The sequence below is a fragment of the Adiantum capillus-veneris genome, chromosome 3 (assembly GCF_014529385.1).
Source record: "Adiantum capillus-veneris isolate H3 chromosome 3, ASM1452938v2, whole genome shotgun sequence".
Lineage (NCBI taxonomy): Eukaryota > Viridiplantae > Streptophyta > Polypodiopsida > Polypodiales > Pteridaceae > Adiantum > Adiantum capillus-veneris.
This window is the reverse complement of record NC_140933.1, coordinates 121,396,744-121,423,770: the sequence shown is the minus strand read 5'-3', so window position 1 is coordinate 121,423,770 and position 27,027 is coordinate 121,396,744. Positions and strand designations below refer to the sequence as shown.

At 40.3% G+C, this 27,027-nt stretch overlaps 1 protein-coding gene across 1 annotated transcript; it reads left to right on the top strand.

Moving 5' to 3' along the window:
• The first annotated feature begins 746 nt into the window (after nt 1-746).
• LOC147461621 (G-type lectin S-receptor-like serine/threonine-protein kinase SD2-5) lies at nt 747-26,722 on the top strand. Its single transcript, XM_086509113.1, has 2 exons — nt 747-1,897; nt 24,939-26,722. Exons 1-2 carry the CDS (start codon nt 747-749, stop codon nt 26,488-26,490), a joined length of 2,703 nt encoding a protein of 900 aa, XP_086365239.1. The 3' UTR covers nt 26,491-26,722.
• The last annotated feature ends 305 nt before the right edge of the window (nt 26,723-27,027 follow it).

Here is a 27,027-nt window from a genome sequence, read left to right as displayed (position 1 = left end):
ACAACCTGGAGATTTTTGGATTTGCTCTTGTTGAGCTTATCTTGCAATCCAAGACACGACATTTTGGACAGGAAGCTCCTCGATCACTTTTGTGCTTTCTGAAGTGCACCACATTTGGCATATATATCGACTAAGGCATTGCCAAACACGACATTATTTTGCAACAACCCTTTACTTACAATATCAGAGTGACTTTTTTGGCCCATATCAGCATCCTATATGGAGCCACATCCCTTTAAGATGCACGTGTAGGTGAGCTCATCTCGATAGAGGCCATCACTTCACATCCACTGAAAATAGCCTAGAGCTTTTTGTCCCTAATCATGTTGTGTGCATCCCACAATCAATGCATTCCAAGACACCATCTCGAACAGTAAGCTCGACTCAAGCAACTTTGTGAAGTGCACCACATTTGGTATACATATCGACCAAGGTAGTGTCAAGCATGACATAACAACCTCCACTCTGCTCGTTCTCTACCTTCTTAGGCACGACGAAAGCAGACAATGTTGTTTTTTACATGAAGCTTGCTAAATTTAGCCTTTGCTTTTTATTTGGCCTCCAATCAAGCAATGCCAGGAGTGGCATCCCTCTCCTTTCTCCATTTTTCAAAGGTAAAGAGATTCAAATTTCAACAAATCATTGGGGAAAACGGTCAAAACATCTACATCGCGGGTTTTGTACATTGAATTTCGGGCTCCTTGAGAGCGCAGCACCTGATCATCGTCTTCTGCACTCTCTCGATCATGCATATGCACCTCTCTCCCGTTGCTGCTGTTGCCGCTGCGTTTGTAGTGCTCTTGTCATTTGCACTCATCACAATTATTCATGCTGCCGGTGAGCAGGGACTCTCTCTTCCACCTCTCTGGACCTTCTCCGCGGACCTCTCCTTGCCCTCTTCGACTCCTTCGTCTCTCAATTCCTACTCTCAACTCGCCCCCTTCTCCCTCTTCGTCCCCATCCTCAGCTCCCCCGCCTTTGCCTCCGGCTCCAAAGGCTTCTCCTTCGGATTCCTTAGCTCGTTCGAATCCTCCTCCTCATCCCCCTCCCAAATCTCCCTCTCCATCTGTTTAGGCGTCCAACATAGCAGCAGCAATGGTGGTAGCCCCTTCCTCGTTCCCGTCTGGAATCTCAATACCACAACCCTCCTCAAGCAGCAAGGCAGATCGCTTGTCAGGCTGCAGGTGGACGAGAACAAGCAGTTGTCTCTGGTAGATGGAGATGGAAGCGTGGTGTGGGCCCTGAGCGCTGTGAATAGCATGAAAATGGAGAGCAATGGCAATCTGGTGATATTTGACAGCAGGAATGGATCCATTTGGGAGAGTTTTGAGCACCCAAGTGACTGTCTCTTGCAAGGGCAGAAGCTGAAGCTGGGAATGGAGTTGACCAGCAGCAACAACATGTATAAGGTAGCGATGCAAGCAGGGGGGATCGTATTCTACCAAGTGTCAGCCAACCCTTTGCCCCTGGTATATTGGATCGTTGCTGTCAACATGACTGTGGACGTTTACTTTGATGACTTGGTGGGTGAATTTTCTCTGGACAAGGACGCACCCGTGAACCTTACAGCGTCTCTTGCTCTCGATTATCCGAGGCGCTGTGCAGTTTTGAATAACTCTCTAGCATATTTTCTGGTGGATGGGGATCGCTATGTGATGCAAGATGCTTGTGCAAACATCAGAATCATGGCGAAGAACACCACAGCAGCAGATCTGTTCAGGTTGGACGCAGATGGTATGGTGAGAGAGTACTATGTCCAGCAATTACCAAATTCTAGCTATGCATATACTTCTCCCGATTCAAATCGCAAGCCGTGCTTCAGCCCCAACGTTTGTGGAGCCTATGGAATCTGCTCTTTGTCTAATACCTTGGGTACTGCTGTGTCACATAATTGCAGGTATGGCCTCCCTCTCTCTCTCTCTCTCTCTCTCTCTCTCTCGTACAAGAGGGGAAAACGTTACAAGTTTACTAGGTACCCCTCTTCTTTCACACATTTTCAATGGATTTGAGCTCATTTAGCCCATGACATAATTCTTAGATGTCCCAAGAGTATCATAGCAAGGCCATCACTAACTTGCCAACTGAGGCACACTGTGTGAGAGAGAGAGAGAGAGAGAGAGAGATAGAGAGAGAGAGAGAGAGAGAGAGAGGGAGAGGGAGGAAGAAGAGAGTTTTAACGTCGTAGGAAACTATCTCTAGCCGACGGGGAGAGTTGAACTCAAGACTTGTCATTCAAGAGGGAAATGGCATAACCAATCTATTACTCTTGGGTGATAGAAAGGTTATACCATTTTCCTCTTTTTATTAGCACACACACCCACACCCACACACACACCCGAGAAGAAGAGAGTTTTAACGTCATAGGAAACCATCCCAAGAGACCTTAAATATCTAGCCATGAGGAGAGTTGAGAGAGAGAATTGCTTACACACACTCAGAGAACGTTAGAGAAAGAGTCATTTTTTGGACTACATAAGTAGTCCTTAGGAAAGGGTTGGATTTTGCGTGCATCTCTAGACCATCGGAAGAACAAATCTTACAGATTGTACTAGTCTCTGAAAGTTTCGGATGTTGAGTTGGCAAGCATCGACATTGTGGATCTTCACATTACGGCTTTTAATTGTGTGTAGATGTACGGCTATAAACTGTAGCCCTCTGACCCTAGACTTGGACATATTGTGTCAAACACAATCTTTCTTGCCCTCTTTCACTTTGTTTTTTCTTTCGATTTTTTACAATGCTTCCAAGTGTTTTTCAATCATTATTTTTTATGCTTTTGGAATATATTTTATTTTAAATAGTTCATTGTTACACTTTTTTCAAAAAAATTATTTATTATGAAACCAAGTGTTTTGAAATACTAGTATCACTTTCTATTTTCTCTCTCATAAAGTAGCCTCTTATTATGAAATTCTTCTTAGTAGCCTTATGTAGGCCATAGTGAATTTTCACCTTGTTTGTGTTGGAGATGTGTGTGGGAGAGAGAGAGAGAGAGAGAGAGAGAGAGAGAGATTAAACAAAATTGAAAAATTGCATTCTATAAGAACGATCTCTTCTTGGGAGAGGAAGTATTTAAGAGTCAAGGGCTTCTTATGTGTAGCAGCATACCTTGCACTCTTTGCTCGCCTTGTGTTGGTGCTTTGTGGTTGCCTCCATAAGGCCATATAGGGGAAGCTTGAAAAAAGGTGCAAACTATGAGCCATTGATGCAAAGCGAGTCAATGATGAACACGTGTCCTCTTTGGTTGAGCTGAAATGTCTCTTCCTTTTATATTCTTAATGAATCTTTCTGTAATCGTAACTTGGTCTCTTTATTTAAGTCTCTTTTGACTCTCTTTTCTTTTTTCTTTTGTCTTTGTTTACGTTAATGGGTCCCTTCATTTTTTAAGGACCTAATAACTTCTCAAGTGTAACTTGGTCTCGGTCTCTTCATTTAATTCTTTATTGACTTTCTTTTTCTTTTCTCTTTGTTACTTTGTAAGTGGGTCCCTTCAATTTTTAAGGATTTCATCTGTCCGGTTTAAGATGTACTTTTTTACTTTTGTGAATTGTCCTTTCATTCAAGAACTTCAAGGATTTCTTTTCAACTTTTGGTTTTAGTATGCAAATGTAGTGTTCATCGACTATTGGTGGGTGAACACTCATTTGCACACTCCTTTCTTTAATTGCCACCTTGCAAATGGCTCTAGATGCATTGACAATGAGGATCCTGATTGACATATATATAGTAAGAGCTACGATATTGAGAACAGTTTGACAGTCCAAAAATGTGATACTCTTCCAAACATGATGTGAGCCTTTAGACACAAATCTATTTTTTGAAGCGTGTCGGTGGCAACTCCTTAATTAGTAGAAGGAATAAAAAATGCAAGCTACCCAAGAAAAAGTAGTCGAGGATCTGCAACTCCTTTGATGTTTTTTTTCTCCTTTGATGTTTTTTTTTGGGAGAACCCTCTACAAAGGATATGCCAAGGTTTTTTGTAACATTCTATGATTAATGCAAATCAAACTCATCAAAGCACTTAAAAAAAATTAGAAACTCATATACTTCTCATATATATTATTATACATGTTAAAAGCAACACTTGATATGGAGAATATTCTAAAAAGAAAAAGGCCATCAATTAGTGTTATTTTTATGAAATATCATTGGTATTAATTTACAATTTCACATAAAATTAATTAGGACCTTCATTCCTCATAACTTTTTCTACAAATTTGTGATCAAAGTTATTTGATCATACTTTGAAGTTGTTTCAATGTTGATATTAGCTATAAAATTCTTGCATAACTTGAAACCATCACATCGATTTCTTTACATAGTTTACTACACAAATTAGCAAAAAAAAAACAAACTCCAAGTTGGACCAAAATTGGTGGACAAGTACCTTCTCCATAATACCACTAACAAAATTGACCTATTTAGTCTCCTTTTTTTTCAATTATCTATTACTCCTTCAATCATACACCCTCTCTACAACCTTTTAAAATTCTTGTTGTAGATTAAAAAAACTTATTAACTTCTACAAGTACAACCTTCTTCTACTTTTGTTTGTACTTCCTTGCGGGCCACAATGATCCTTCACCTTGTTTTTAACGCAAGGCCCTTTTTTTTATGACAAGCATGGCTCAAAAGCAATGCTCGAAAAAAACTTTTTTCCAAAAACTTGGCAAACCTAAATATGTGAAACAACGGAGGTAAATTGACAAAATTTGAAGGTTTTTACACCAAATTACACTAATTTTTGCAAAATTTTGTAAGTTTTCTCACCATCGAAAATAGAATTTAGAGGTAAATTTCGAAATTTGTAGGTGGGATTACACTAAACCTAGGCTTCTTTCGAGCACTGCTCAAAAGTTTAAAAAGCAGCATCCTAAAATAGCTTCAAAAAGCCTAAGAATTTTGTACAACATTTCATAGACTCCATGGCACACGCCTATATCTCTCTCCCTACAAGCAGACAATGCCAAAAACCATACAACTAGCAAACATGTGTCACTGAAGAATCTTTAATACCTAAACCATTCTTCACAAGTTTGAAAACGAATGATAACATATAATTTAATATCATAACAAGCCATATCATTAGCAAACATCTTTCAATCAAGAATTTTAATAACCAAATTATCCTTGACCAGTACGGTAACAGGCAATTTAAAGCACAAAAATAGGTAGGTGTGATAGCAAAGAGGGTTAATTAATGGGTATCTTAGAAGATGGCCGTTTTGTGATCAAATAGAAAAGGGCAATGGGTTGCTAGATGGCGGGCAAGGGAGACAGTAGACGCAGGTCAGGTCAAGTGGTGTGAGGGAAAAATGTTGATGAGAGGACACACACTCTTTTTGGCTTTCTAAAAGAAGCATTGGAGGCGAGTTGAGTTAGGCATATTTTCAATGTTTTCAGTGATGATGAATACTTACCTTAAATGTTATTTCGGGTTTAAAATATTTAATGGCAAGGACCAGTGCAAAATGGTTGCCGCAAAGCCCCTATTGGATAGAAATGGCCAGGAAGGTGAATAATAATGGGCTCGTTCTACTAGAGCAATTCTGGGATGGCAACAGTAAGTGCTGGAAAATTGCTGACTCTTTAGCCATCCAATTTCAATTGAATGGCTTTGAGATCTTACTAGTCTACAGGGTGATGAAAGAGCTTGATAAGGTGGTGATGCCAATTTGTGAATCCAATTTTGAATGGGGCGCTTGGAGATGGCCCGAGAGTAGCATCTTTTGGAAACCACATTCTAAAGGCATTTACCATGTTTTAATGCACGAGGCTAATTGGTGTAGCCCCCTCAACAAATTATGGAAGAGGCACTGGACGACAAAACGGTGGGAGGGAGTCATGGAGAACATTTGGAAGCCAAGGTGGCCTCAGTTTATGACTTCAGATGTTTCTGTGGAAAGTGATGTGGGGTGCTCTGCCCACGGGCGTAAAGATACAAGAAAGAGGAATCGGATTTGATCGTTGCTCGGGGTGCAGAATAGCTAGTGAAGACCTAGCCCACCTTTTCATGGGATGACAGGCACTCAGTGGCATGGCTGGAAAAATATGCAAGTGGATTCAAAGGACATGGAAAATTAAGTTCTTCAAGATTGATCTGTTCTTTGGTAGTAACAGGTTGGGAAGTTCTATTCTTCGTGTCTGCACTCAAGTAATCAAGTACTACTTCTTTCACCATATTTGGCAAGCAAGGAACCACCGCGTGTTTAAGGGGGATCTGGCTGTGACAAGCTTTTGTGAGATCATACAAGAGAGAAGAGTGACAATCCACATGATCGGAGGCAAACAAGCCTTAGAGGACTGGTCTAGAAGATTACATGGCATGATGACATCTTGTAATAAGTAAAGCCTAGGAGTAGTTGTGGTTTCTTTGTCAAGCAGAAAACTTGTAATCCTTCGATCCTCAAGGCTCGGTCTGAGCTTGAAGTTGGTGTATATTTCTGATGTTATTAATATTATCCACTCACAATTGTGAGTTTTGCAAAAATAAAAAAATAAAAAAATTTAATGGATCTTTTTATTTCACCTTTCATTTCACATCTTGACATGCCTTGGCTTTTCTTGCATTCTATTGTTTTAGAATGCTAAAGTGAAACTTCACCTTGCATAATTCTAGTGAATTCTATACACACACACACACACATAGATATATATATATATGTATGTATTATATATGAGTTTTTTTAATTTCACCTTTCATTTCATAGCCTCACATGGCTTAGCTTTTCTTACATTCTTTAGCTAGATCCGAGAAAGTCTCTTTTATTCAAGCGACCACCAAGCGAGTTTCCTCCTCGCAAAGAATTTTGAAATTTGAAGGATTTTTGATCTATTTTCTCACATATTTCATCGAGTTTCTTCCCTTTACCATTGTTTGCAATCGGCTAGTCTCGATTTTCAACCGGCTCAAGGCTAAGCTGAGGCAATCCTTTCCCAAAGACTAACTCCAGTTAAACTCAACTTAATGATTTTATCACTTTCTTATTGTTTTAGTTAAACTCAACTTAATGATTTTATCACTTTCTTATTGTTTTAGAAAGCAACTGTGACCCTTTCACTTGTTTTAAAATGCAGGGTGTCGTTCACCTTGCATTTCTAAAATGCAGAGTGTCGAACACACCTTGCATTTGAGCCATGAGATGCCGAGGTCAAATTCAAGTTGGCGCATGGAAATTTTAGTACAGTTTGCGACGAGCACAACTTGAAAGAAAGTCTATGAAGATTCCAGGCAATGAAAAAGGACAACCAGGTGAGTATGCAAAGCATATAAGGGTGGGTTCAGATGACCAGGCGGTAGAGAAGCATGTTGTTGCGTGGCATGTTTTGATTGGATGTAAAAAATGGGAAGAGTTTTTGGGTCCACCATTCCTGTGGCGACCCCTCCGGCCACTCTAAGAAGATGAGAAGCTCCCACAGTAGAGGCTTGAAGATGCCCTCACATAGAGCTAAAAACAACAGAAATTTTCACACAGTCCATAGCACTGTCATTGGCTGCTGCGAAAAGTGGAAAGAGTTTCCGGGTCCACCAATCCTATGACGACAACCCCCCCTCCGCCCTGTTGGAAGATTAGAAGCTCCCGCGGCCAGGGCTTGAAGGTGTCTCTGCTTAGAGCTGAAAGCTATAGAAATCGTGCGCAGTCCTTAGTACTATCAATTTGCTATAGGTGGTAATAAGTGGAGATTAGTAATTTTTTTACCAAAAAGCTCAAATTTTATAAAACTTTATAGACTTTATAGTTTTAAATTCTTTTTTTAAAACCTTTCCATTGATATATAGCTCGCTCGTTTATTTTACATGTAAAACATGAAAATGGGGTTTGTCAATTGATATCAAAGGAGACTATCCAAGGCACTACTTTGTGGTAGCATTAATATATTATTTTGTCCATCACCGTTAGTAATAATTTCACAAATTTAGCAATTCCCTTTGTATTAAAGTGATGGTACATGTCGTACTACTTTCCTGAAGAATAGTTTCAAGCTTAGTGAACATGTTATAAGTGATGTACTTTAATGGCCATGGTCAAAGCACAATACATTAAAATCTAGAAGAAATATAGAAGGTAATGGAGCAATGGCTTTTAATTGATCCGTATAGCAATGGCTCACTCAAACATACTGGGTCTATGTTACACTTCATTAATTTATTAATGAAGAAGATTCCTCGCTGAGAGCGTTAGCCGAAACCAAAGTGGGCTGGAGTGCAATTCCCACGGTGCGTGCGATCGCAGAGTAGGAGGACGCTCGAGTTCCTACTGGCGCTCTTTGCTTGTTGCGTATCATTGCTCGTGGGCTAGCATCCATGCAAGGCGTCGATCTGTAGCTACCTGGCACCACCAATAGGTCGCAGCACAACAGTCCCCACCCGGCAAGGCATCATGAGCAGGTGATTGCACCGCTTGTCTGTTTCGATGCATCGAGGGACCACCAATAGGTCGTAGCCGAGTAATCCTCAATTGCGGGCCACCATTAGGATGGCTGAGGTCGCGGACCAGAGACGGTCTGCTGTGGAACAGAGACACAGACAGAGAGAGACTGCAGTTGTCTCAAGTGCATCAAACATTTGTACATGTGAGAGATCGAGACATGTGGACGATTTGTACATCAAAGACATCAAGACATACTTCCAATTTTGCCATCCAAAACAGTTGCGCAAAGAACAAAACAAAAACATAATCTCATTTGATGTCAATAGATTGCTCTGTAGAAAGTTATGACAGCTTCAAAACAAAGTTTCAATACAAAACCATATGGTTGCTATACTTCTAGTGTATGTATTTCATGTAGTTGGCCTGCCAAGAACATTTGAGAACCTAGACGCTATCACATTCAGCGATTTAGCTGTGTTTCAACATCACAACCTCTTTCCGCAACAAAAAAATCCGATCTTCTATCTTTGAGACTTGTACATCTGCAACATTGACATTATAATTGTCGATAGTGTCTTTCATCGCATGCACTGCTTCAAGAAGCTCTGATCGAAGAGATGGTTGACTCCTTGTTTGATCTCCAAGAAATTCTTTTAGAATACCAACCAGCACATGTTCAATCGTGTCGATTCATAGGTCTTCGACTTGTGTGAATGACTCATCTGGTTGTGTGTCCTCCTGCACCGGTAGTTGGTTCTCGTCCTGCTCATCCATATTTTTCTCCTGCAAGGGACAATATTTTGTATTAGTGTCTTTCTTTGAATAAAAATAAACTCAATGAACAAGACAACAACCAGCATTAGTCCGCTAAGCGACTCTCGTGACACCAATTTGATGCACCAATGGGATATACTCATCTGCTATGTTCGCGTCTCTCACATCAGTATCGATGTCACCATCATCACCAATTGTAGGTGCTGGGCTACGGAACACACTTATCATCACAAACTATTTGAATCACCAGTTGCACAAACCTGATGCCTTACCTTTCTCTTTCTTGCCAACGTGACAAGAACCAATCCGATTGTGGATGCGATGTGCCATACATCTCGTCATTAACAAGGATGTTAACATTATCTTGGTAGCTTGTAGTTGTTGGATGTACCATGCAACGCCATAGCGCCTTCATTTTCCTCAATTGTATGCCTTGCCCCTGATATGGAGTTATCCATGACGAGGATGGGTAGTATTTACCACTCTTCACCATTCTATGCAATGTCGATAGAAAATCATTGCATGTCGGGTGGCGCAGCAAAAATTAACAAACATTAACGCTCTATCAAAAATGTTTGATGGTGTCAAGAAAACCTTGCTTTTCACCTCGTTGGCACCATACAAGCATTATAGTTCTATCCCTTTGTTTACATCATTAGCAGTAATGTTGTGCATGACTTTCTGAAAGTACACCTCGCCACATTCCTTCAGACAATAGCCTATCATCCCTTCAAAAGTATGCAACTTGCGTTGTTTGAGTCCTAGGCACAACACCATCCCACCCGCCGCGCAGGCATCGATTTATCCCACCCTAGATACGCTTTGATCTTTTTATTCACAGAAATCAGTGGCGGGGCCCACAAGCGTACCACCATTTGCAAATGGAGGTGAAAAAGAGTGCCTCCCCTCTCTACAGCACACAAGCCAACAATAGTTTCACTTTCGAGAAAGCGTTGCATACGTTTCAGCAAGCATGTATCTATATCCCCACCCCCTACAGAAATAGTCATGCTTACTTCCATGACTTTGCTGGCATGTTTTGACAGTCTCCCATTTCCCCGTTGCACTTTACTATGCTTGGATCTCTTTGAAATGCATTCATCTGGTTTTCCTCTAGCTCGGGTTTCACATTTTAATCGAGCCATGGCTTGGGTACACAACAATGCAACAACACTGCTTTTTGTGCTACCACCACACTGAAGACAGATTGCCACACAAAATATTCACAATAAACCTCTGCCACCTTATCACACAAAATCACAAGCTCCGCAACATCAACTACGATGAAGAAATACGCATAACAAGAGAAGCACCTAGTCCAGTTACACGTACCTGTCATTACGATTCCTCCGGAGCACCGCGTACAGAGCATGGCCACCTTGGTCTTTAAATAAACACAACCAACTGGTCCGAATGTTACAGCTCTCAATGGCAGTTGCTGCGATGCGTCCACCTCGACCCTGTCCGTGCCCATTGACACGCCACATCGCTCTCGGCTCTCTTTTTCCTCTTCACCTCTCGCTAACCTAGACTGGATCTCCTCAGATTCGCGTTAATTTGACATGCTTCGAAAATTAGAGGCACATACTAAGCTCATTTCCAATTCTATATTTTACGCTATGTTTGCATTCAACATCAAACAAAAAGGCACTTACAATGTGCTATAGCTATAATAGTCACTCTATGCTTTACTCCATAACGATGTCTTTTAAGAATGCAGTCCAAAGGAAGATGCCGAGAGAGTTCACTTATATAACGTGCGTTCGAGAAGTATTTTTAAAACCTTTTTAAACATGTTTGAATGAATAAAATGACTACTTATTGCAGGAGTTTTTTTCAAAACGAAATATAAAAAACCCTTTCGTTAATGTACCTCTCTTAATTTTCCTAAAATGTTTGCATTAAAAAACCCCTCCTGTTGAACTCTAACATTTCCCCTCAGAACTCTACCATTTCCCCTGAGGGGAAATGGTAGAGAAGAAACAATCAGTCCCGCATGTTATTTATCGAAAGGAATATTCAAAGGCCTTGTATGAAGCCATTATGCAAGGTAGATGTGTAGTGCTCTTGGAGTGTCATAAACGATGTTTCTAATGTAAAATTGTGATAAGTTGGAGATCAACCACATATAGCCTATTGAGAGCAACTTGCACTTCATAAGCTTTATAAATGAACATGCGGTATTGGGTGCTTTGCGTGCACCCATTGTGAAACAAATATTGCATCTCTTTACATGGGTTTTAAATCAAGGAACAAGTTAGATTCTTTATTAAGAGAGATTTGTCGGTAGTATTTCTTAGAAAACAAAAAGGTATGTGCTACAGTGCTTTGGTACACTACATATCTTATTGTACAGCTTGATCCCTCTGCTTACATTGGTAGCTTTGCAACAAAAGTGAGGCCAACATATTACCTTGTCCTAATGACTATCTCCATGTTCTTTTCCTCCATCTCCATCCTCATCTTTAGGATTGCGTCCTCATATGCACAAACAACTCCCACCTCTTGCCTTTGACTACAAAACACAAACCCTAGCTGCAAAGATTTTACTACATCCTACTCTTGGGTATCCATGTTGTTGCAAGCCACCACGAAAAAAGCCAATGTTGCATGGTGTAGATAGAGGTGACCAAGACTTATGACCTTGAGAATCAGAGAGTAACTATAGCATGGCATCCTCTACAACAAAGCATAACTATAATCATTTGTAGTTTTTAACAAAAGAAAACGAGCTTCCAACACTAGAGGAGAAGCATAAGTCCCCTTCAACATAAGAGGGGGAAAAGCGATAGAGGAAGGGTCCTTCAAGATTATTTATTTGAAGGAAGAAGCCAACTCCATGCCATACATATGTATGCATCCCAATACATGCCATGCACGTAAATGCATCTCTGTGTATCTTAGAAAGTTATAGCATACAAAATCTTTTTCCTATATATATCGGCTACTGAAATTTGGAAAACAGATCTAAGAAGAGATGTTATAAAGCCTCCAGAACAAGCTAAGAAACTATACAAAAGGTATACTAATATAGCTAGTATAATGGCACAACCTCCGGCGGCGGCACCCTTTTCATGGCAATATTTTCTTCTTCTCTATACCAATTTATCTCTTTATTTCAATGTTTATATCTCTTCATATTCTATTTGATTGCTTCTAGTCTTCTCTCTCTCTCTCTCTCTCTCTTTCTTCATAATTTTTTGATTAAAGGTAACATTAGGACAAAAGGCACGAGATCGGTGTGCAAACTTATAACTTAAATCACAAAGTTATTAAGCCATTTTCAGAATCTCGGAGTATGTTATGTGGGAAACGATCTGGTAAAGGAATGTATAAACAAATAGTTACTCGTGTTGAGACTTCTTCTTGTGTAATAAGCATATGGATAGCAACAATAGCTCACCAAAGCACCCAAGGTGTACTCTGCTCTGAGATATTCAACCGAGGTGTACCCACAAGGTGACATTTAGAATGGCAGGAAGCTTAGAAGCAAAGGCTTTCGCTCCCCCTTTATTAGAGACAAATTGTACTTAATTTCTTTCTAATCTTAATCATTGCTGCTTTTGTTTAAAATAATGCTCGGGAGAAGTGTATTGATTAGGAAGAGTATGGGGTCTAGGAGGGCCTCTTTATTTGCCATGAGCTTATGGAGGTGATTAAAATTTTGTGAACGGGTGTATGCCATGTGTGCAAGCATGGTGGGTGTGTAAGAGATATGTAAGAATGGTCAACGGATGCACTTTTTTTCATAAAATATAATATCTATCTTTATCAAATGATTTTCTCATATTAAACTAATCATTTAAAATGGGAAGATAAAAGGGGAAGAAGAGTTAGGATATAGATATGTGCTTCTATACCTATCCCAACATGGGACCAAAAGGAGAAATGGTTGCATCTCAATAGGGATCCAAAAGGAGACGGTCTACCAAAGAGCAATGTGTAATAAGTGCTTCTAGATTTACCTCAGTAAAGGGACCCATAGGAGAGATGGTTACATCTCAATAGGGGTCCAAAAGGAGGTAGTCTATCAAAGAGCAGTGTGCATCCGATGGAGCTTAAAAGACCTTAGGGTTATCTTCATTATAGACATCCAAAAGTTAGTGTTACAAATTCCTTTGACCTTAGGCAAGCTAATTTTGAGGTGGGAATCCTACCCAAGTATGAGGTGCTTGTCGGCTTGCTAACTAAAGTGCTTAAAGTGATTGTGAAAACCTTTCCCAAAGCTTGAGGTGATGTTTATTCTCAAATGATTAAGGTTCTTGAAGTGTTAAATTCAAAGATAAACTCTCAAGAGGCATAAACGGTTTCCATGTTTAATTGACTATTTCCTTGAAGGGTTCAATTCAAACCAGAATCCTTAAGAAGCATAAAAGACACATGTCAAAATCCTCCACATGTGGCCCTCATGATGTGCTTAAAACCTATTGGATAGGCTTTAAAGGGGTCCAATGAGAATTAACATGTATAAAAATAATTAGTTAAGTTCTTTCTCTCAAAGAGGAAAAAGAGGACACATGTCCAAATGATATAATTAAATAATAAATGAGAGAGAGAGAGAGAGGTGTAGACCAATCATGAGAGGGGGTATACTCTCCCACACACATGCACACACACACACACACACTCTCTCTCTCTCTCTATCATTGTGTGAAGTGCAAAGTGAAAGAGCTCCATCTCCTTCTCCAAGCTTGTTGAGAAGTTGAGAGCCTACACCAACACTCTTGGCTATGGATTGCAAATCTAACTAAGAGCCATGCTTCAATGCTTAATCTTGTTGTCTTCTTCATCTTCATTATTACTATGCTATTATGCTATGCTAAGAAAGAAGAGTGATGATAAGTGACGAACTATTTCGTTTTCCTATAAATGATTCTTCTTCCTCTTCCCTACCCTCATTCCCCGCTAGCTCTCTCCACCTTGGGACTGAGGCTTGGGATAGTTAATGCTTTTTTCAAAGTTTATGTTATGTTTGTGATGCATGAAACTTTCCATCTTCATAGCATCACCAAGGTCACAAGGAACCCAAAGATTGTATTGTACCAAGTCTCTCTTGATAAGAGAATCTATAATACAAACGCCTTTTGGAGGGGGGACCAACTCCTAGTAAATCTGGTCCTCAACTATTGTCATGTTCTCGAATACTCTCTCTCTCTTCCAAAAGTATTGTTCATGCCGAGTTAATTAAGTACTATGTTCATATTGCTACCGTCAATTAAGTTCACCCTCTATGTTCTCAAAGTAATCTCACATAAATGCTCACTCTAATTCTCTTAATTCCGTTATTCTCAAAGTTCATAGGCCATTTCCATTACATTAGTATCAGAGCATTTGGTTTCTCTTTTCTTGCTTAAGAAGAGAGGTCCTTAAGTAGCCTATTAATGGTTGATTTTGTTAGCTATATCAGGGTAAGTGGGACTGGGATCTATTATCGGTTTTGTTTAGCCCACTATGTGAGATATGGTATACACCTTAGGAGCCTTGGTCTTAACAATGGGGTCTTTTTAGACTTGCCTACAGATTTATCATTATTGAGCCATAAGAAGTCTGAAAAGAGCTATCCCTCAGCAATTATGCTATGTTAGACCCACCCCACTGCTCTCTATAATTAACCAATTCGAGCCGTGGGTGTAGATACTTAAGTGCTTATTTTCAAAGGCTAAGAGAAGTAGCAGCTAAGGTTTTGAATTACCAAAGGATACACTTAGTAAACACATAAGTATAATTAGCATGGCTGACATTAACCAAGAGAGTAGAATGAACGTTGCTAGTTACTTTGATTTTGCGAATGAAGGTGCTAACGATGATGACCCCATGTTTATCAATTATCTTGTTACTAGGTTGCATCAAGCTATGGGCAACCCTACTTTGCAAGCCGAAGTTACTCAACAACTTCGTGCTTATGGGATTTCCCTTCCTCTCCAAGAGGAGAGAGAGAGCTTAGGAGGTCTCTTGATGAGACTCCCGAAAGAAGACTCTCTCTCACAAGAGAGGAGGAATCCAAAGAACAAGAAATAAGTGAATCTCTAAGTTTCTCTAATGATGTGGATCCACAAAGACGGCGGTCTATACTGTTGCCAACTCCTCCCAATAGGAAACGGTCAACCCATAGTCCTTCTCCTCGTCATTCCAAAAGGGAGAGAGGAAACAAAGGAAGAAAAAGGCAAGAAAGAGATCCCCCTCTTCTCCTTCTTCTTCACCTTCCTCCTCTTCCGACGACAGCAATACTATTATTCTCCTATAGAATACAAGAGGAGAGGACATTGAAAAACTTACCCTGCATGGAGAAGGTCCCAAAAGCTCAAGAAGTTCAAAGATAAAGGAAGGAGTATCTCTTTTCCCACCTATGATGGCACCTTTGGTGCCATCGACAAAGTATTGGCCTTCTTCCAACAATTTGATGCAGCCTTTGGAGACGAGGGCTTCACGAAGTCCTCTAAGCTACACCATATAGCTATGCACTTCCAAAAATATGCTCTTCAATGGTGGGCTAGCCTTCGTGGCAACGGCGAGGCCCCAAAGACATGGAAAACTCTACAAGTTTCCATAAAGAAGCAATTCCTTGCAAGCGATGCCAAAGGACAAAGTGCTCACAAAATGGTAAAGTTTGAAGCTACTCTTCAGCAAGTCTATCCACAAATATGTAGACAAGTTTTGGGATTTACATCTCAAAGCTATAGTCTTTCAAAGGATAGACTTCGCTGAACAAAAGCAACAATTTTGTGTGGTATTACGTGAAGAAAATGGCCGAGTATGTCAACTCACAATGGCCTAGTACTATCACTGAAGTCATCCACCACACTATGGTTGCTTCAAGGATCATTTTTCAACAAGGGGCGAGAAGAAATTCCAAGCCCATGGAAAACAAGGATCAATATGAAGCTAAAGGGAAGAGCAATGCTCAAAAATCTTTTTAAGGCAACACCAACAACAACAACAAGGCCAAGAAGGAAGGAGCTTACAAAGGTAAAAATAAGCTCTCTCCCAAAGAATTAGAGGCCTTTCATAAAGAACATAAATGCTTTAAGTGCAGGGAGCAAGGACATGGTTATCGTTCTTGCCTCCCCAAAAGAAATGTACTGAATGACACTCCTAGAGATTCCATGGTTGAAGCTCCAAAAGAGGATACTCATTGTAAAGGCTCATACCTCTCCTATGCCTGGGGAAAAGTAAGGGAGCATGATACCCTTATTCTTTGACCCTTGCTCTACTCACAACTTCATATCAACGGAGTTGGCCACTAAGTTGGGCATTCAAGCTTTCAATATGGGAGATACTATAACTGTCGATGGAGCTTTCAAGGGATAGAAAGCCTTTGTTACTCCCTTGATTGGGAAGTTGAGGCTTCATGTCCAAAGCTACATCAACAAAGAAGACTTTTTTTTTTTTAAATCTCTCCTCTCCAACATGAGGATGTTATATCCTAGGGGCACCATGGTTCAACCGCATGGCTGCCAACATGAAGTTCCTTGAGAGGAGAGTCTATTTCACCTACAGGGAAAAGAGCATGTACATAGACACTAATGTTTCGGAGAACACCATATCCCTCGTAAATACGCTTGCTTTTGATAAGTCAATAAAAAGCTCTATTTTTGCGTATATGATTTTTGTTAGAGAATCTGTAAATGATTCTAATGTTTTCACAAGTAGAAATAAAGGGAATCAAGAGGAATTAGAGTTTTTTAATTTCCTAGATGGATTCCAAGATGTTTTCATTATTGACATCCCTAGTGAGCTACCTCCAAAACGAGGGAATGATGACCATGCAATAGAGCTTCTACTAGGAAGCTCACCGCCTAATAAGCCTCCTTATTAAGTTTCACAAGCTCAACAAGAGGAGATCATGAGGCAAGTGCATGAATTGGTGGAAAAAGGGATGGTCAAGCCTAACTCCTCTCCATTCTGTCACCAGTATTTTTAATGCAAAAGAAAGATGGCACATATAACATGTGTGTCGACTATAGAGCACTATAAAAAAAGATTTCCTATGTCGCAGCTAGAAGATCTATTTGATAAGTTTCAAGTTTTGTCTTGAAAAATTCTCCAGCCACATTTAAACTCACAATGGACAAAAATCTTCAAGCCACTCAAAATTCTCTTGAGGAGTACACGTGACACCTCCAGGTAATCTTTCAAGTTGTGTGAGAGAGTAATCTTTTCATTAATCGGAAGAAAAGTGAATTTTCTTCTACAAGAGATTCAATATTCAGGTTACATTATCTCTCAAGATGGTATCCGTATGGATCCATCAAAGGTGGAGGTAATAAAATAATGGCCTAATCCAAGGAATCTACATGAGCTAAGAAGCTTTATTGGTATGTGTGCATTTTATAGATACTTCATATCAAAATTCTCTCAAATAGCAGGACCATTTTATGACTTAACAAAGAAGAACGTTAAGTACACATGGACTGCTAAAGAACAAAATGCTTTTGACAAGCTCAAAGAGAAGCTTGCCTCTCAACCAGTCCTCATGCTTCCGGATCTCTCAAAGCCATTTGAGGTCCAATGTGATGCTTGTGGTGATTGCCTTGGAGCAGTTTTGCTTCAAGAAGACCATGCCATAGCATATGAGAGATGAAGGCTCAATGCCAATGAATGGGTCTTGGGCATATACGTAAAAGAGCTTTTAGCTATTCTACATGCCCTAGACACATGGAAGCACTATCTCTTGGTGCCTCCATTCATCCTATGAATGGATCACAAAGCCTCAAGAACTTCATGACACAAACCAAGCTCTCCGACAAACAAATGATGTGGAAAAAATTTCTTTCGCAATTTAAATTTCATATTGCTCACATTGTTGGCAAGCACAATCAAGTGGCCGATGCACTTTCACAATGGCCAAGGGTAAATGTGGTGTCTATAACAACTCACAATGATCTATCTTTTATGATAGATGAGTATGCTACTGACCGAGATTTTAAGTAGGTAATTATAGCCTTGCATTAGGGAAGAAAAAAAAGGAACCGTTCACCTTGAATGATGGTTATCTTCCAAACGGCAATGGGCTATGTGTTACGCACCCATACAATAAGAAAGTCATTATGAATCTCATGCTTCTCCTTATGCGGGGCAATGAGGGATTCCATAATCTACTCTTCGATGAAGTAGAAATGTATTTCTGTTGGTCTACCATGAAAAGTAAACATACAAGAGTATGTTTCAAAATGCATGGTATACCAAAAATTGAAATTTGATCGAGGGAAGCAACTTGGATTGTTTCAGTCGATAGGTTTAGCAAGGAAACACACTCTATGCCTATCTGAAAGACTATTAAGACACATCAAAGAGCAACCCTCTTTAGATCTCAAATTTTTAAGTATCATGGCTTGCCAACATCCATAGTGTCGGACAAAGATCCTAGAATGACTAGTAATTTCTAGAAGGGTCGCTTTGAGAACCTAGAAAGTAGATTAAGTTTCTCTTTTGGCCTATCATCCACAAATGGATGATCAAGTGAAATAACTAATCTAACGATTCTTAAATCTACCAAAAGCCTATGTCATGGAAGTAGATCAATGTTCTCAATGAGAGAAGTACCTACCTCTTATAGAGTATACGTACAATGACATTGTACATACTTCTATGGGGAAAATACCTTTCAAGTACAAAGAGAAAATATCCAAAAGTCCCTTACTACTTAAAGTACGTGGGAAGATCTTCGCTGCTGATGAATATAGCCGAGACTTACAAGAATCTTTTCCAAAGATTAAAAAGGTTATATCCATCTCACAACAAAGGTAAAAAGGGCTGCTGCTAATAAGAACAAAAGAGCCTTAGCCTTTAAGAGAAATGGTTGGGTCTTGCTAAAGTTTCTCAAGGCTCATCTAAGGCATAATACGGGCAAGAATCCTACGATCCATTAAGAGTATTATGTTAAACGAGCAAATTCTTAAGCCAATCAATGAGATGGCTTATTAGTTAAATTTGTCTAACCACCATTGGCTCATTCACAATGCTAACCATGTGAGCCTACTCAAGCGTTACAAAGGAGAGCCACCAAAAGAACCAATAATGGAGGTCCCACCAAAGATCGAAGATCAAAAAGAGGTGTTGCAGCCCGAATCAATTCTTCGACACAAAGGCAAGGTACTAAGAAACGGTAACTTTATCCAATGATATCTTGTTAAGTTTAAGAATTATCATTTTAAAGATGTTAGATGGATGCAAATAACCTAGCTTAAGGATAATATGAACCTCGTCAATGCTTACAATGCTACACTAAAGTAAGCAAATGAAAATACATTTTAAATGAACAATGTTTTTGGCTTATAAGACTCATTCTCTTTCTTTTATTGTGCACAAAATTTAAGAACTATGCATGCTTAGGATCATGTTTGTGGCGACGACATCTCCAAGTAGAACTTGTCACTCTACTTTGGAAGCATGACATGGACTAAAGAGCAAACATGCTTGTAGCAGCTAAGTCTCCCGAGCACCAAATGGATTAGTCATCCATTCTGGAATGATGTCATAGGGTCAAAGGGATCCTCTACTTGCTAAGAAACATGGACTAATGGCTAGGCTTTATCTTCTCTGCCTCATAGTCAAGGATGACTATGATTTCAAGAGAAATGTGTCATAAAATATAATATCTAACTTTACCAAATGATTTTCTCATATTAAATTGATCATTTAATATGGGAAGATAAAAGGAGAACAAGAGTTAGGATATAGATATGTGCTTTTAGACCTATCTCAATAGGGGACCAAAAGGAGAAATGGTTGCATCTCAATAAGAGTCCAAAAGGAGATGGTCTAACAAAGAGTAATGTGTAATAAGTGCTTCTAGATTTACTTTAGCAAGGAACCAAGAGAAGAGATGATTACATCTCAATAGGGGTACAAAAGCAGGTAATATATCAAAGATCAACGTGCATCTTATGGAACTTAAAAGACCTTAGGGTTAGCTTCATTAAATACCTCCAAAAGTTTGTGTTAGAAAGTCCTTTGGCCTCAGGAAAGCTAGGGCTGATTTTGAGGTGGGAATCCTACTTAAGCACGAGGTGCTTGTCGGCTTGCTAACTAAAGTGCTTAAAGTGTTTGTGGAAACCTTGCCCAAAGTTTGACGTGACTTTTATGCTTAAATGACTGAGGTTATTGAAGTGTTCAATTCAAAGATAAACTCTCAAGAGGGATAAATGGTTTTCATGCTTAATTGACTAAGTGTTTGAAGTGTTCACTTCAAACCAAATGACTTAAGAAGCATAAAAGACACATGTCAAAATCCTCTACATGTGGCCCTCATGATGTGCTTGAATCCTATTGGATAGGATTTAAAGGGGTCCAATGAGAATTATGATGCATAAAATAAATAAATAATTTTTTTCTCTCAAAGAGAAAAAAGATGACACATGTCCAAATGATATAATTAAATAATACGAGAGAGAGAGAGAGAGAGAGAGAGAGAGAGAGAGAGAGAGAGAGAGATGGACAGAGCATGAGAGGGGGTATACTCTCCCACACATACACACACACACACACTCTCACTATGTGAAGTGCAAAGTGCAAGAGCTCCATCTCCTTCTCCAAGCTTGTTGAGAAGTTGAGAGCCTACACCAACACTCTTGGCTATGGAATGCAAATCCAACCAACAGCCATGCTTCAATGCTTAAGCTTGCCATCTTCTTCATCTTCATTATCATGCTATTATGCTATGCTAAGCAAGAAGAATGAAGATAAGAGAGGAATTATTTCTTTCTCCTATGAATAATTCTTCTTCCTCTTCCCTACCCTCATTCCCCGCTAGCTCTCTCCACCTTCGAAGGTGTTTGAGGCCTTGGGACTGAGGCTTAGGATAAGTGAGGAATTATTTCTTTCTCCTATGAATGATTCTTCTTCCTCTTCCCTACCCTCATTCCCCGCTAGCTCTCTCCACCTTCGAAGGTTTTTGAGGCCTTGGGACCGAGGCTTGGGATAGTCACATGCTTTTTGCAAAGTTTATATTATGCTCGTGATGCATGAAGATTTCCATCTTCATAGCATCAACAAGGTCACAAGGAACACAAAGATTGTATTGTACCAAGTCTCTCTTGATGGGAGAATCTATAATACAAACGCCTTTGGAGGGGGAGACCGGTTCCAAGTAAATCCGGTCCTCAATTATTGTCATGTTCTCGAATATACTCTCTCTTGCAAAAGTATTGTTCATGCCAAGTTAATTAAGTACTGTGTTCATGCTGCTACCATCAATTAAGTTCACCCTCTATGTTCTCAAAGTAATCTCACAAAAATGCTCACTCTAATTCTCTTAATTCCGCTATTCTCAAAGATTATAGGCCATTTCTAGTACACCTTTTTCCTCAAAAAGGAGGTGGACAATTTTATGATTTTTGGCCTTCCATAACTCCCACACATGATCTTCGATTTGAGCGGAGATCATGGATCTGCAATCTATGCATTGCGCTCTTTCCATAGATATGCTACATGATATGATTCTACCTGATAGATATTAAATTCCATTTTAGGGAAAAATTTGAATTCAAATAAACTAGCCGTTTTACCAGTTTGAATTCAAAAGTTTTTCTTTGATTACTTTCTTAATACTTAAGGTTTGACTTTCTTAAACTGCTAAATTGAGAGGCCCTCCTAGACCCCATTCTCTTCCTGATGCAGTCCATCCTTGAATCATTTCAAAAATCCATTAGCTGATTAAGAGGAGACTCAAAGGAGATATTCCACATCAAAACTTGGATAAATAAATAATTTTTTCTTGGGATTAGCTATTTTGTGTCTGAAGAATTCACCTAAGAGTTGGAGTAATTTTTTGTCTGTGAAAATGATTTTTCCAAAAACATGGGGCCCATGTTTAATCTGCAATGGGAGGCATTGAATGACAATAATATGAGAGAGAGAGAGAGAGAGAGAGAGAGAGAGAGAGAGAGAGAGAGAGAGAGAGAGAGAGAGAGAGAGAGAGAGGAGAGGGCAATGAATGGGGCTGGACTTTAGGCTTGAGGAGTCAATGGCAACACAAGGATTGATTAAGGCCATTTTCACTCCGATAGGACCTGGCAATTGTTATGGCGTGGGGCAAGGGGGCCACCAAAGCTAAGACACATGTGTTCCTTGGGTTAGCAAGCCCCCCTAGAAACACACACACACACACACACACACATATGTGTGTGTGTGTATGTATATATATATATATATATATATATATATATATATATATATATATATATATATATATATATATATATATACATACACACACACACATATGTGTGTGTGTGTGTGTGTGTAGGTAGATAGTCAGATAGATAGATAGATAGATATAGAGAGAGAGAGAGAGAGAGAGAGAGAGAGAGAGAGAGAGAGAGAGAGAGAGAGAGACTTGGCACATAAGCATGGCCATCCCGAACACAACCATTAAACATCTTGCCTCTTGTGACCTCTTGAATTGAGCGAGGAAAAGACAACCGAAAGAGTTACTGACTGGCTGACTAAGAAAACCAACCCTTGATTTTCCTGATTTGCTAGCCAATAGCCTCCACCCAAAAAGAGGGGGCCGCTTTAGATTTTTCCCATGTCCATGGGTGTGTCTTTGTGGTTGGTGGGTGACCCATTGCCCTTATTTGTTCTGAGAGAGAGAGAGAGAGAGAGAGAGAGAGAGAGAGAGAGAGAGAGAGAGAGAGAGCACACACAAATGCACAGATGCACATGTACCTTGACACTCAAAAAGAGCAATTGAGGAGTTGGGAGCCCTAGCTTGGATGCATAGGCTGGGTTCAGACAAGCCGATGGAAGAATGCAAGGAAGGTGCGTGCTTCCTACCTGGCGCGCACCCATTGGGCTCGTTTGAACCCAGTCTAAATGGCACAACTTGTTGATTTTCCCTTAAAGATCAAAATAACCTAGTGCTCGTCCTTGAGCTGCTGCATCAACATTTTTTCTTTCTTAACATGCCTTTGCACAACACTGAGCAGTGTACAATTGCATATCTCTCTCTCTCTCTCTCTCTCTCTCTCTCTCTCTCTCTCTCTCTCTCTCTCATACACACACACACACACACACACACATACACACACACACACACACTCACACCGTTTTCTTGCCCTCTCCATTGTCCACTGCTACTTGATGTAATTGCTCGTTGGACTTGCACCCCAAGATGTTGGTGGGTCCTTGTAGCTACCTCAAGAACCTGCACATAGACATACAGGCTCTAGAGAAGGGAGAGATACAGAGATACACACAGAGAGAGAGAGAGAGAGAGAGAGAGAGAATTCAATTTCCCATACGCACAACATTGTGCACCATACTAAACAGTTGAGAACATTCTCTCTCTCTCTCTCTCTCTCTCTCTCTCTCTCTCTCTCTCTCTATCTCTCTCTGTCTCTTTGTGTGTGTGTGTGTATGTGTGTTGATGGCTTTCTATGTCCGCTCGATCTCATTCTCTCCATAATCTCTCTAACAATCAAGCTTTTTACCTTTGTGATTTATTGCTCCACAATCAACACCCTCATACTCTAGCTTCTCAACCTTTGTGTTCCGCCCACAATCTCCCTTGACGTGATGCTACCAATCTTTGGGTTTTGGGCCACCTTCAACCCTTAGCAACTAGCATGTGCTGCCCATTACCTACATAGCTTGCAGCCTATTCCATTATGTCACTCAACCCTATAGATACATCGACTCGGTATATCCAAACCCTCTGCCATTTGCTACGCGGCTTGGCCTGCCTCAGTCTTGTAATTGCCTGCCTATCGTGCTTAGAGCCTGTAAGGGTGCAACCGACAGAGGCTAGCAATCCTTGCACCTACTGTCCTCGGGGGGGTTTTCCGTTCAATACTCCCCTATATAACATGCGTTCTTAGGGTATTAAAAAATCCATCTTTTAACATGTTTAAATGAATAAAATGACCCCTTATTTTAAAAAAAAAACAAAATTGAATATAAAAAGCCCTTGTTTTAATGTATCTCTGTTAAATTGCCTAAAAATTTTACCTTCTAAAACCCCTCCTTTTGAACTCATGTTATACATTAACAATTACATAGTGCATCCCCGAGCTGCTGTCTACCCGTAACAATGCTCGGTGCATGCACGTGCACACACACACACATACACATACAAACACACAAAGCGGGGCCTTGATCAACGAAGGTAACCAGATTCAAAAAAGTGCAAGAAGTTTGATCGTTAGAGAACATATTTTTACATAGGAAGAGAGAGAGTGTGTATGTGTGCACACTCCGAACAGCAAGGGTGGGACAGTAATCACCGAGGCCCTATGCCAAGACCTGTGTGTGTGTGTGTGTGTGTGTGTGTGTGTGCGTGCGCGCGCACGCGCGCGTGTTGGCGTGCTATTTTGCTTCAATGCAAGACACACTTGCCAGACAATAGAAATGCAGACACATGGCCGGGGGGAGGGGCCAGAATCCCTTCCCCCGTTATAGATAGTACTAGTATGGCCAACCGCCTTCAGCGGCTTCTCTCTCTTTCTCTCTCCCTATTTATCGTGTGATAGGGGCTTGTTTCAGTTTTGGAATTTAGCCTTCATGTCACAGATTTTGACAAGTGTAAAGGGCTCCCCCTTCCCCCATACTATGTTATTTTAGATAGAGTATAGAATAGAAGATAGTATAGATACCTCACTTTTGGAAAAAAAACCTCAAAGGTATATAGATCAGACAACAATTCAAAATTTCCTTTCCGAGATCGTAAAGAAATTATATAACAATTGTTTTTCGCTACTATAACACTTACGGTCATTAGCGCGCTTTGAAGTAGATTAGAGAGATATAAAATTACACACATTTACAATTACAATGTCCTGTAAATTATTGCAGGTGCCCTTCTCAGCAAGATAACCAAAATTTAAGCGACGCATTCTCCTTTATTGACATATCTAACCCCTCTCAAGGTTGCACAAGGACAGTCAATTTGAAATGTGAGCAAGTCTCATCTCAATCCCTTGCAGAGATTCGGAATGTAGCATACTTGCCTATGCTGCCCTTATTTGAGCAAATGTGGGAATCTAACACCAAGTCACTTGAAGATTGCAAGGCTTCATGCTCTTCAAATTGTTCTTGCTCGGGACTCCTCTATCACACCAAATCATCCTTCTGCTTGCCATTTGGTGATACCACACCTTTGTCCAATGTAAGCCTCCTACCTCTACCATCGGATGAGCATATTGCGTTTGTAAAAATACAGCTGATTGAAGCAAAATCTACATCACATTCTACCGTAGTTGCGATTGCGGTGGGTGTGCCGATTTTCGTTCTTATCATTGCAGCCGCAGCAGTTCATTGGAAGTGCAAGAAAGACATGGATCCCGAGTTAAAATTGGCAGAAGAGGAGCTGTTGGGTGTCTTGCCAATGCTGCCCACAAGATATTCATACAGAGAGTTAACAAGAATCACCCAAGGTTTTAGTAAACATCTTGGTTCGGGAGGATTTGGGTCCGTGTACGAGGGTGTGCTGCCGGACGGAAGGAGGGTGGCAGTCAAGAATCTAGAGATGATGTCACAAGGACAAAAGGAGTTTCTGGCTGAGATTGCTACAATTGGAGGCATAAGTCATGTCAATATAGTCAATCTCTATGGCTTTTGCTTAGAAAAGAAGCACAGGTTGCTAGTCTACGAGTACATGGAAAATGGGTCTTTGGATAAGTGGCTCTTCTGCAGAGGGGAGCAAAGGCGGCAGGTGATGAGTTGGGAAACTCGCTACAATGTGACTCTTGGGACAGCTAGAGGTCTGGCTTATCTGCATGAAGAATGTCCAAAGCCCATCTTGCACTTTGATGTGAAGCCTCAGAACATACTACTGGATGGAAATCTTGATGCTAAACTGGCGGACTTTGGGCTTGCAAAGCTGGTGGCAAGGGACCAATCATCGGTAATGACAGCAGTGAGGGGGACACCAGGCTACATAGCACCGGAGTGGGTGTCCCAATCGATAGTGAGCAAGAAATGCGATGTGTATAGCTTTGGGATGATGGCTTTGGAGTTGGTAAGTGGGAGGAAAAATGTGGAGTTGGGGATGATGGGGAGCAGCGAGGACGGGTATTTTCCGAAATGGGCAGCAAAGAAGGCCAGGGAAGGGAAAGTTGCTGATCTTATAGACAGAAGGTTAGCTATGAATGGCAGCGCTGATCAGAACGAAGCAGGCGCAGATGCCGTTATATTGGAGCAAGTACAAACAATGGTGAGGGTAGCTCTGTCATGCATACATGAAAAACCGGAAATGAGGCCAAGCATGACAATGGTGTGTGGGATGTTGGAAGGCACCATTGCCCTTCCCACGAAGATCCCAGCAGTTTCTTACACTGGGCGCGACAAAGTTAGCGCATCTGGCACCGTTGAAGTAGTCCAATACTCGGAAATCCAAGGGCGTTGATTGTTGCATTTTCCTGTCAGTCATTGGCACTAGTTGGGTGGTGGTTCTCAGTAGTTATTAATTAAGGCCTGCGGCATTGGGAATTGTTTATGATTTTCTGTCTGGCACACTGTATATAGATAGTTGAAGGGGCTAATTACTTGCAAGTTGCTCTCTATTTGGTTTAGTAGTACACCTTTGCGTGAGATTTTAATCAACACGAGTGAGGCAAAAAAACAGAGAAGTTATTGAGAGTACAATCGATATCAATATTGGATTGGATGTAATGAAATTTGATATGTGACTTTGCAAGCCTTTCTCTCTCTGTGTACACACACACACACACACACACACACACACACACACACACACACAAAGATCATATCATTGAGATTTGGGCGGAGAGAGAGAGAGAGAGAGGTGCTTATCTTCAAAAAAGTGGAAATACTTCAAAGACAACCTTGTGATAGCTGAAGTAAAAGAAAAAAAGATTATTATTTTAAAAAATACTCATGCGTCCTACATAACTAAATGTATTATAATTTTATTTTCTAACTA

What these genes read in the sequence shown, in the direction of transcription:
- LOC147461621 (XM_086509113.1), top strand. Translation starts at nt 747, where the DNA reads ATGCATATGCACCTCTCTCCCGTTGCTGCTGTTGCCGCTGCGTTTGTA. An exon ending in GCTGTGTCACATAATTGCAG is followed by an intron (nt 1,898 to 24,938) that starts GTATGGCCTCCC and finishes AAATTATTGCAG; the next exon opens with GTGCCCTTCTCAGCAAGATA.